The sequence below is a fragment of the Trachemys scripta genome, chromosome 14 (genome assembly GCF_013100865.1).
Source record: "Trachemys scripta elegans isolate TJP31775 chromosome 14, CAS_Tse_1.0, whole genome shotgun sequence".
NCBI lineage: Eukaryota > Metazoa > Chordata > Testudines > Emydidae > Trachemys > Trachemys scripta.
In genome coordinates, this window is record NC_048311.1 from 5,539,543 (window position 1) to 5,551,314 (window position 11,772).

The 11,772-nt window shown below is 49.0% G+C and overlaps 1 protein-coding gene across 1 annotated transcript in view; it reads right to left on the reverse strand.

Annotated features, from left to right (window-relative positions):
* LOC117887590 (zinc finger protein 189-like) overlaps positions 1-11,154 on the reverse strand; it is a 63,040-nt gene extending 51,886 nt beyond the window's left edge. The window contains exons 1-2 of the mRNA XM_034790234.1: positions 10,215-11,154; positions 8,684-8,869 (exon numbers count right to left, since the gene is read on the reverse strand). Of these exons, the coding sequence (XP_034646125.1) occupies positions 8,684-8,717 (34 nt within the window). The 5' untranslated portion in view covers positions 8,718-8,869; positions 10,215-11,154. The remainder of the gene's footprint in view (positions 1-8,683; positions 8,870-10,214) is intronic.
* Positions 11,155-11,772: the final 618 nt, after the last annotated feature.

The window sequence follows — 11,772 nt, forward strand, 5'->3', positions numbered from 1 at the left end:
CCGTGGAAACCTTTTTCAATATTTTACTATCCTTTTAGTTAGAAAGTTTCTCCTAATATCTACCTTAAACATCCACTGTTGCAGATTAAGCCTGTTTCTACTTGTCCTACCTTAAGTGGACATGAAGAACAACTGATCACTGTCTTCTTTAAAACAACCCTTAAAATATTTGAAGACCGTTATCAGGCTCTCGCTCAATCTCCTTTGTTTAAGACTAAAAATACCCAGTTTTTTTTTTAACCTTTACTCATAATTCAGGTTTTCTAAATCATTTATAATTTTTGTTGCTCTCTACTGGACTCTCTCCAATTTGTCCACATGGGCCTGGACACACATAAGGAGTTAGGCTATTATTTATCATTCTGTTATCCTCTCAATATTTACCACATGATTGTTTAATAATTTGTTCCTCTATCTTTCCAGGTATCAAAGTTAGTTTGACTGGCTATATTTTCCCTGGGTGCTCTTTGTTACCTGTTTTAAAGATACATTTGCCTTTTTCCTGTTGTCTGGGACATCACCCTTCCTCCATGGATTCTCAAAGATTGCTACTGTTTCTGAGATTGCTTCAGCTATTTCCTTATCTACCATAGGGTGAACTTCATTAGGCCTTTCCAACTTGAATACATCTAACTTATCTAAATATTCTTTAACCTGATCTTTACTTATTCTAGCTTGTCTTCCTTTCCCCTTCTCTTCAATATTAGTTATGTTAAGCATCTGGTCACAATTAACTTTATTTTTTAGTGAAGACTGAAACAAAATAGGCATTTAACACCCTAGCCCTGGTCTACACTACGAGTTTAGGTCAAATTTAGCAGCGTTAGGTCGATTTAACCCTGCACCCGTCCACATGACCAAACCTGTTTTGTCGACTTGAAGGGCTCTTAAAATCAATTTCTGTACTCCTCCCTGGCGAGGGGTTTAGCACTAAAATCGACCTCGCTGGGTCGAATTTGGGGTAGTGTGGACGCAATTCGATGGTATTGGATCTGGGAGCTATCCCAGAGTGCTCCATTGTGACCGCTCTGGACGGCACTCTCAACTCAGATGCACTGGCCAGGTAGACAGGAAAAGCCCTGATAACATTTGAATTTCATTTCCTGTTTAGCCAGCGTGGCGAGCTGATCAGCACAGGTGACCATGCAGAGCTCATCAGCACAGGTGACCATGGAGTCCCAGAATTGCAAAAGAGCTCCAGCATGGACTGAACAGGAGGTACTGGATCTGATCGCTGTATGGGGAGAAGAATCCGTGCAGGCAGAACTCTATTCCAAAAGACGAAATGTCAATATATTTGCCAAAATCTCCAAGGGCATGATAGACAGAGGCTACAACAGGGACACACAGCAGTGCCGCGTGAAAGTTAAGGAGCTGAGGCAAGCCTACCAAAAAACAAAGGATGCAAACAGTCACTCCAGGTCAGAGCCCCATACATGCCGCTTCTATGATGAGCTGCATGCAATTCTAGGGGGGCCCCTACTGCTACCCCACCACTGTCCGTGGACACCTGCAAGGGAGGAGTCTCATGCAACAGGGATGAGGATTTTGTGGATGAGGAAAAGGAGGAGGAGGTTGAGGATAGCGCACAGCAAGCAAGCAGAGAATTCCTTCTCCCCAGCAGCCAGGAACTGTTCATCACCCTGGAGCCAATACCCTCCCAGCCTTCCCAAGGTGGGCTCCCGGACCATGAAGCCGGAGAAGGTACCTCTAGTGAGTGTACCTTTGTAAATATAATACAGGGTTTAAAAGCAAGCGTGTTTAATGATTAATTTGCCCTGAAGACTTGGGATGCATTCGCAGCCAGTATAGCTACTGGAAAAGTCTGTTAACGTTTCTGGGGATGGAGCGAAAATCCTCCCGGGAGATCTCCATGAAGCTCTCCTGGAGGTACTCTAAAAGCCTTTGCAGAAGGTTTATGGGGAGGGCAGCCTTATTCCGTCCTCCGTGGTAGGACACTTTACTACACCAAGCCAGTAGCAAGTAGTCTGGAATCATTGCAGAACAAAACATTGCAGCAAATGGGCCCGGGCTTTGGTGGCATTCAAGCAACATCCGTTCTTTATCTCTCTGTGTTAGCCTCAGGAAAGTGATATCATTCATGGTCACCTGGTTGAAATACAGGAAATTTGTTTAAGGGGACATTTAGAGGTGCCCGTTCCTGCTGGGCTGTTTGCCTTTGGCTGAAAAGAAATCATCCCCGTTGTTAGCCATGCAGTGGGGAGAGGCCCGTTCATGCTGAGCTGTTCATGTTTGGCTGACAGGGATCTTCCCTGATACTAGCCACGTGGGTGGGGTGGGGGGGAAGGAGGGTGAAGTGATCATCCCAGAGAATTGGGGGGGGGGGGGGGTTGGATTGCGCTGCACATTCACCCTAAAACCGCAGCCCCTCCTTTTAAATGGCCAACCCAATGGGCTTTGCTTGGTATGGGAAAGGATGGTGCTGCTGTTTGAAACCATTCCCACATGTTATGAAGGTTGAAGAAGCCGAAACCCTTTGCCTTACCATGGCTGCCTGCAAGCCGAATTCTATTACCCAGCCGAGCATGTGTGATGTCTCACACCAAATCGGCAGGCACTCAGTATAAGAGGCAAAATGCGACCTTGTACCAAAAGCACATGCTATGTAATGTGAATCGCTTGATTCAGTGTGAAAAAGTCTTCTCTTTGTTCTCTAAAATGTATCTTTTAAAATACTACTCTCCCTTTTTTCCCCTCCCGCAGCTGCAAATGTTTCTACGCTCCCCCTATCATCACCGTCCCAGAGGCTAGCTCAGATTAGAAGGCGGAAAAAAAACGCACTTATGATGATATGTTCTCAGAGCTCATGCAGTCCTCCCGCACTGAAAGAGCTCAGCAGAATGCGTGGAGGCAAACAATGGAAGAGTCCAGGAAAGCATTAAATGAACGCGATAAGAGGAGGGAGGATGCAATGCTGAAGCTAATGGGGGAGCAAACTGACAAGCTCAGGTGTCTAGTGGAGCTGCAGGAAAGGCAGCAGGAGCACAGACTGCCGCTGCAGCCCTTGTATAACCGCCTGCCCTCCTCCCCAAGTTCCATATCCTCCTCACCCAGACACCCAAGAATGTGGGTGGGGGAGGCTACGGGCATCCAGCCACTCCACCCCAGAGGACTGCCCAAGCAACAGAAGGCTGGCATTCAATAAGTTTTGAACTGTAGTGTGGCCTTGTCATTCCCTCCTCCTCTCATCCATCACCCCACCCGGTGCTTCGCTCCTCACCCACCCCTCCCGGGTTACCTTGTGAGTTTTCCCCCTATTTGTGTGATGAATTAATAAAGAATGCATGATTTTGAAACAATGACTTTATTGCCTCTGAAAGTGGTGATCGAAGGGGGAAGGTCAGTTGGCTTACAGGGAAGTAGAGTCAACCAAAGGGGTGGGTTTTCATCAAGGAGAAACAAACAGAACTGTCACACCGTAGCCTAGCCAGTCATGAAACTGGTTTTCAAAGCTTCTCTGATGCGCAGCACACCCAGCTGTGCTCTTCTAATCACCTCGGTGTCTGGCTGCGCTTAATCAGCCGCCAGGCAATTTGCCTCAACCTCCCACCCCACCATAAACGTCTCTCCCTTACTCTCACAGATATTGTGGAGCACACAGCAAGCAGCAATAACAATGGGAATACTGGTTTCACTGAGGTCTAACCTAGTCAGTAAACTGCGCCAGCACGTTTTTAAATGTCCAAATGCACAATCTACCACCATTCTGCACTTGCTCAGCCTATAGTTGAACTGCTCCTTACTACTGTCCAGGGCACTTGTGTATGGCTGGGTCCCCAAGGATAACTATAAGCATTTCAACATCCCTAATGGTAATTTTCTGGTCTGGGAAGTAAGTTCCTTCCTGCAGCTGTTCAAAAAGACCAGAGTTCCTGAAGCTGTGAGCGTTATGCACCTTTCCTGGCCATCCCACGTTGATGTCGGTAAACGTCCCTTGTGATCCACCAGTGCTTGCAGCACCATTGAAAAGTACCCCTTCCGGTTTATATACTATCTGCCAAGGTGGTCCAGTCCAAAGATAGGGATATGCATTCTGTCTACCGCCCCACCACAGTTAGGGAACCCCATTGCAGCAAAGCTATCCACTATGACCTGCACATTTCCCAGAGTCACTACCCTTGATAGAAGCAGCTCAGTGATTGTGTTGGCTACTTGGATCACAGCAGCCCCCACAGTAGATTTACCCACTCCAAATTGATTTCCGACTGACTGGTAGCTGTCTGGCATTGCAAGATTCCAGAGGGCTATCGCCACTCGCTTCTCAACTGTGAGGGCTGCTCTCATCTTGGTATTCTTGCACTTCAGGGCAGGGGAAAGCAAGTCACACAGTACAGAGGATACAGAGGGACCGAGACAAATTAGAAGATTGGGCCAAGAGAAAGCTGATGAAGTTCAACAAGGACAAGTGCAGAGTCCTGCACTTAGGATGGAAGAATCCCAGGCACTGCTACAGACTAGGGACCAAATGGCTAGGCAGAAGTTCTGCAGAAAAGACCTAGGGGTTACAGTGGACGAGAAACTGAATATGAGTCAACAGTATGCCCTTGTTGCCAAGAAGGCTAATGGCATTTTGGGCTGTATAAGTAGGGGCATTGCCAGCAGATCGAGGGACATGATCATTCCCCTCTATTCGACATTGGTGAGGCTTTATCTGGAGTACTGCATCCAGTTTTGGGCCCCACACTACAAGAAGGACGTGGACAAAGAGTCCAGCGGACAGCAACAAAAATGATTAGGGGGCTGGAGCACATGACTTATGAGGAGAGGCTGAGGGAACTGGGATTACTTAGTCTGCAGAAGAGAAGAATGAGGGGGGATTTGATAGCTGCTTTCAACTACCTGAAAGGGGGTTCCAAAGAGGATGGATCTAGACTGTTCTCAGTGGTAGCAGATGACAAAACAAGGAGTAATGGTCTCAAGTTGCAGTGGGGGAGGTTTAGGTTGGATATTAGGAAAAACTTTTTCACTAGGAGGGTGGTGAAGCACTGGAATGGGTTACCTAGGGAGGTGGTGGAATCTCCATCCTTAGAGGTTTTTAAGGTCAGGCTGGACAAAAGCTCTGGCTGGGATGATTTAGTTGGGGATTGGTCCTGTTTGAGTGGGGGGTTGGACTAAAAAAAAAAATAATGGAGATATCCTATCTCCTAGAACTGGAAGGGACCTTGAAAGGTCATTGAGTCCAGCCCCCTGCCTTCACTAGCAGGACCAATTACTGATTTTGCCCCAGATCCCTAGGCGGCCCCCTCAAGGACTGAACTCTTAACCCTGGGTTTAGCAGGCCAATGCTCAAACCACTGAGCTATCCCTCCCCCCCAACTAGATGACCTCCTGAGGTCCCTTCGAACCCTGATATTCTATGAAGTTCCATGAAGGTGCCCTTACGCATGCAAAAGTTTTGCAGCCACTGGGAATCATCCCAGACCTGCAACACTATGCGATCCCACCAGTCTGTGCTTGTTTCCCAGGCCCAGAATCGGCGTTCCATGGCATGAACCTGCCCCCTTACCACCATGATGTCCAAATTGCCAGGGCCTGTGCTTTGAGAGAAGTCTGCGTCCATGTCCTCATCACTATTGTGATCGGGCTGTCGTCGCCTTCTTTTGCAGGGTCTGCACATACTGCAGGATAATGCGCGAGGTGTTTACAATGCTCACAACAGCAGCGGTGAGCAGGCTCCATGCCGTATTGGCCTCCTACTTTTCTTCCTATCTTTCGTGTTGGGATAGTTTGTTGTGCCTTTAATATTGTCTTCTTGAGAAACTGCCAGCTCTCCTAAACTCCTTTTTTCCCTTTGATTTTCTTCCCATGGGACTCTACTTCCCAGTTCTCTGAGTTTGTTAAAGTCTGCTTTATTTTTAAGTCCATTGTCCTTACTCTGCTCCTCACTCCTCCTTTTCTTAGAGTCATGAAATTTATCATTTCATGATCAGATTCACAACCAAGTTCCTCCCTGTTAGACTCTTATCTCAAATGGCTAACCCTTGCTTACTTCCCCCACATTCTAAAACAAGAAGTTGTCCCCAGGGGTGATAAACAAGGCTGACTTTGTTGGGGGTCTACTACAGGTAGAAATGAGAACTTTCCATTTTGCAAGGATCGCTCAACTCATCCTCTTGTGTTACTCTGTGCAACAAAGACCCATAAAGATAAAGACCCTTCTCAGTTCAAACATAGACACACAATCCTGCTAACCCATGAAGAAGGAGCAGCAGCCACCATCATATTCCATCCTTGGAAACTCAGGAATGTCATTGTCACAACTACAGAGTTAGCTCCATTTTTGTCCCCTTTCTGAGTTCACCCACCTCACATCTTGGGCCTCCAAGGGGAGTTAGGCACCTAAGCACTTATCCACATCTTTAAGCTCCTGAACACCTTTTAAAAATGTGACTAAGTGACTTGCACAACATCACGGAGGAAGTCTTTCGCATACCATGAATGAACAATGTGATGCAGTTGCTCCCCCAAAAAAGTGCTAATTATAATTCTGGGATGCATTGAATGGAGTGTCATATCAGAAACGGGAGATAATTGTCCCACTCTACTCAACACTGGTGTGGCCTCAGCTGGAGTAGTGTGTCCAATTCTGGGCATCTCACTTCAGGAAAGATGTGGAAAAATTGGAGAGTCCAGAGGAGAGGGGGAAAAATCATAAATTCTTTAGAAAATCTGACCTGTGAGGAAAGATTTTAAAAAAACTGGTCATGTTTAATCTTGAGAAAGGATACCTGAGGGGAAACCTGACATCATATGTGAAGACTGTTAAGGGCTGTTTATAGAATCATAGATTATCAGGGTTAGAAGGAACCTCAGGGGGTCATCTAGTCCAACTCCTGCTCAAAGCAGGATCAGTCCCCAACTAAATGTATAAAGAGGATGATGTTCTCTGTGTCTACTGAAGGCAGGATAAAAAGTAATCCAGCTTAATATGCAGCAAGAGACATTTTGTATTAGATATTAGGAAAAACTAACTATCAGGGTAATTAAGCTCTGGAACAAGCTTCCAAGGGAGGCTGTGGAATCCCCATCATTGGAGGTTTTTAAGAACAGGTTGGACAAACACCTGTCAGGGACAGTCTAAGTTTACTTGGTCCTGCCTCAGTGCAGGAGGCTGGACTTGATGACCTTGCAAGATCCTTCTAGCCTTACATTTCTATGATTCTATAGCAGGAAATTGAACTCACATCTCCCAAGTTTCAGTTGAAAGCCCTATCCACTAGATCATCTTTTCTCTTCTACAAGGTACCACATACTCCTAGTGAGAGAGAGAGACCCTTCTCAAAAGAGCTTTTAAACTAAGCAGACAAGACAGCAAAGTATGGATTGTTCTCTCCACTTGACAGAGAGAGAATTGAAGCCTAAATGGCTTAAAACAGGGACTTTTGAAGATATCCAGACATCCAAGTCACTGCAAGATGGACACCTCACTCATTTGGGACCCTTCAAGAACATAAGCTTACAATGACTTACAAGAGCTAAGACTGGGAGTTCTAGATAGAAGCAGAAGTTTGAGCACAGGTCTCCCATATGACCCAATGCAGTGCCTGAATCACAAGACCAGCTTTTCTCACTTGTTTTCCTACTGTATTAGTACATCCCACAGAACTCCTCCAGCCCATAAATTACTTCATAAACTCTCCTCCAGAACTCAGCCCCTTTCACTGTGAGGAACTATTTTACAGAGAGAAACCACGACCAGGAAAGGATACCAGGAACAACACCCGCCTTCCAAGAGTTCAGCATAGGGTGACCATATTTCCCAAAGGAAAAATGAGACACTATATGGGGCTGGCCCAAGCCATCCCACCCACCCCACTGCATGGGCCTGGCCTGAGCCACTCACCCGAACCCTGCCCACTCCCACTCCCCCGTGTGTTGCTCGCCCGAGTCCTGTCTGCCCCCTGTGTGAGGTTGGGGCTGGCATCGCTGCTTGCCCAAGCACTGCCTGTCCACATGTTCTTCTGCACCCCACTTTTTTGACAAAAGTGGACATTTGTCCAATTTGCTCTTATCAACTGATCAAGTTGGCAAGAGCAAACGGGACAAATGCCATCTTTTGCCAAAAAAGACATGATGGCCGGAACAGGGCTAAAAAAAGGGACTGTCCCGGCCAAAGTGGGACGTATGGTCACCCTGAGCATATGGGCAGAAGAGGTAGCCCTGGAGGAGCTAATGGCAACCAGTCCCAGCCCTGTGACTTCGATTCTCTTCCACCACCCAGGAAGGGCATTGATTAAACATCTGGGGCCTTCCGCTAATGCAGCTGGCTGAGGCAGATCACAGATAAGATGAAGGTGAAGAACATCTGACAATCTGGCCACTGGGGACTTAAGCAGAGCTGAGTCATGAGCCATTTGTCCATCTATGAGACAGAAGAGGGGTTAGAGGTCCCAGAGGATGGAACTTGCTTGGGGAAGTGGTGGTGGGGAAGATGATGAGTTTGTCCTATGTCAAAGCCTTTGTCATCAGGAAAAGTAGCACCATCATGATGCCCCTGAATTGACTGTCTCTTGGGGACAGTGTCTTGCACACAGGATCTGATGACTACAGGGGCTGATCCCCCTGACATATGAGGGATGAGTGAAGAACCCTGCACAGAAGCTGACCCAGATGCTTCAGAGACCTCCCAGCTTGTAATGCCCGAGGGGACAGGAATCCTTACCCAGCGAGGTTGAAATCTCATAATTCTCCTGCATAATGATCCTGTAGCGGGTTCTCTGGCTGAGGTCCGGCAAAGTTCGCTCACTCTCTTGGTGAAATGCATAGCCACCTCTTCAAAAGTCACCAGCTCCACTTCAGACATTTCCCTTCTCCATCCCCCAGAATGATGGGACAATCTAGAATCAGGCTGCAAAATAACATTCACATTTATCCACGAGAGCAGGGTGACTAGGGAAGTTTCAGAAGGGGCTTTAATCTATCGCACACTCTGATTCCCAATAGGTTCTTTCTCTAAAGACAAGTTCTAGATCAGGGGTGGACAAACTACGGCCCACGGGCCACATCCAGCTCACGGGACCGTCCTGCCTGGCCCCCGAGCTCCTGGCCTGGGAGGCTAGTCCCCGGCCCCTCCCCTGCAGCCTCAGCTTGCTCGCTCCGCTGCCGGCGCAATGCTCTGGGCGGCGGGGCTGTGAGCTCCTGAGGCAGCGAGGTCCTGGGGCAGCGCAGCTGCAGAGCCCGGCCGGACCTGGTGCTCTGTGCTGTGTGGTGGCGGTGGCAGGGGGGAAGGGGGGTTGGATAGAGGGCAGGGGAGTTCGGGGTGGTGGTCGGAGGCGGGGGTGTGGATGGTGGTCAGGGGGGAGATGGGGTTGAATGGGGGCAGAGGTCCCGGGGGGCAGTCAGGAAGGAGAGGGGGTTGGATGGAGCGGCAGGGGGCAGGCAGGGGTTCCAGGGGCAGTCAGGGGACAGGGAGAAGGGGTGGTTGGATGGAGCAGGGGTCCCGGGGGGGGCCCATCAGGAATGAGAGGAGGGGTTGGATGGGGCTGCAGAGGCCGGGGGCAGTCAGGGGACAGGGAGCAGGGGTGTATGGATGGGGCAGGGGTCCCAGAGGGGCCATCAGGGAATGGGGGGGTTGGATGGGGGTGGAGTCCAGGGGGGGCAGACTGGAGGTGAGGGCCAGGCCACGACTCCCTCCCCTAATTGGCCCTCCATACAATTTACGAAACCCGAAGTGGCCCTCAGGCCAAAAAGTTTGCCCGCCCCTGTTCTAGATTCTGCCAGGCCAAATACTGGAGCCAAGATATTAAAAAAGAGCAACCTAAAAGTTAAGCTCTTAAATCCATATTCATTCATCTCAGTAAGTTGCTTGATTTTTAAGACCGTGAGCATGTAACATTGGGGTTCAATTCCAAGTGCCCAGCAATTTTGCAATCAGGTGCGTGAATATAAAACAAACTTAATTTTAGACTCCTCTATTTAAAGATCTTGGCCTTGGTCTCTTTATTGTGGAATCTCCATCATTGGAGATTTTTAAGAGCATGTTAGAAAAACACCCGTCAGGGATGGTGTAGATCATACTTAGTCCTGCCATGAGTGCAGAGGACTGGACTAGATGACCTCTTGAGGTCCCTTCCAGTCCTATGATTCTATTGCAGGGCAGAGCCAGACAGACCTTCCCACAAGGATTAAGTCTACCGAGACACTGTTAAATCCTCCCAGTAACAGAAATAAATGAAGTCAGTAAGACCACTCACATGTTCAAAGACAAACAGGTGTGTAAATGCTGGTAGAAGTGGATCCCAAGTAAGTTAAAAAAAATTTGTATTGAATGAAAACAAAATCAGTGAGTATGCACAATGGAGAATTATTCAACCCTCCTAACATACATACATCATAACAGATTTTTACCAGACTACAGAGATGACAGTGTCTGACCTTAGGAATTCTTTCCATCAACTGTAAAACTTCTAGAAAAACTGTTTAAGGTGCTAGAGCTCTTCAGAAAATGATTAGTTTTTAATTTCCTCCCACCCCATCCAACAAAAACGGGTTAAGTGGTTCTTCTGAAAGTTCATAAAATAGATCAGACACGAGGTCCATCTAGTAACTTGGAGCATTTTATAAGCAACCGAAAAGGTCCTTTTAGAATGAAACTGTGCAGCCAACACTAACTGTCAGTGTCACTGTGCACTCCAGCTATACGGAAAGGTGCAGAACCAAAGGAGCCGCTCTGGGGGATCCTCCTGTCACTGTCCTCAGGGCAGCGCATCCCCACAGCAGTGCAGGGACCAGGCAGAGGCAAGAACTGGCTTTTCCTCTCGCTGCTCCTCACCTTGTCCCAGGAAAGTCAATCTGCACCGGGGTGCTGCAGGGAAAGGAGCTGGGTGGGGCTGGGAGCCGGGACCTCCCTCCCCACTGATTGCTCCTGCTGCCCCTGCCAGTCTCTCCCCTTGTCTCCCTCCCGCCCACTCTCCTCTCGGGCTGGGAGACTCGGTCCCTGGCCCAGCCCGGGGCGTTCGCTCTCCCGGAGCTGGCTCGGCTCCTGCAGGCGCTCAGGGGGGCAGAGCCGGGGGTGGTCAGGGAGGGCAGCAGCTCTGGGACTCGCAGACCCCGCCCGGGAGCGGAGCTGGGGCAAGGAGGGGCCACTGGTGCAGAGTCACTTTCCTGCCCGGCCCCAGCCCTTTCCCCCGGGTCTCTCCCCTCACCTGCAGGCTCCGGCTCAGGGGCTGGGGTCGGCAGAGCCCGGGGCTGCCTCAGGAGCTGGTTCCAGCCCCCGCAGAAAGTACCCCCCGGAATGGGCACGGGGGGGGGGGAGGGGGTTAGTGCAGATCTGCCCCCAGCGTAATGTTATAACCTGTCTAAACCCAATTAATAGTTTGCTCTTTCTGAGCATGCGCATTATGGGGACTAGGCATGCTCAGTAACATCTATTTGAAGCCACTGCCCGCCCTTGGGTGGGGAATTGTGCTCCCTGCATTTGCCTTCACAGGGGGTTAAAAGTGTGTAGGGCAAGCGGCGGGCGAATAGGAGAAGGTAGGCGGAGTCTGTGCAGTGGTTAATCTGATTTCACAGGAGGGTCAAACAGTTGGTGAAGCAGTGAAGGGGGGGCGGTAAGGAGTAAAATCAGGGACAGGGTGCGGAAGACAGGGTTGAGAATGGGGTAGCGGCTCTGCCAGACAGTGGGAGAGGGGAAAACCCCACGATTGGAGAGGCAGAGGGGGTAACAGGTACCTCAGATGGGCTGAGCCATCTGCAATGGTTGCAAAAATAACTGGACTGCCTTTGTTGTGTAATCCACTGTAACTGTAGTTT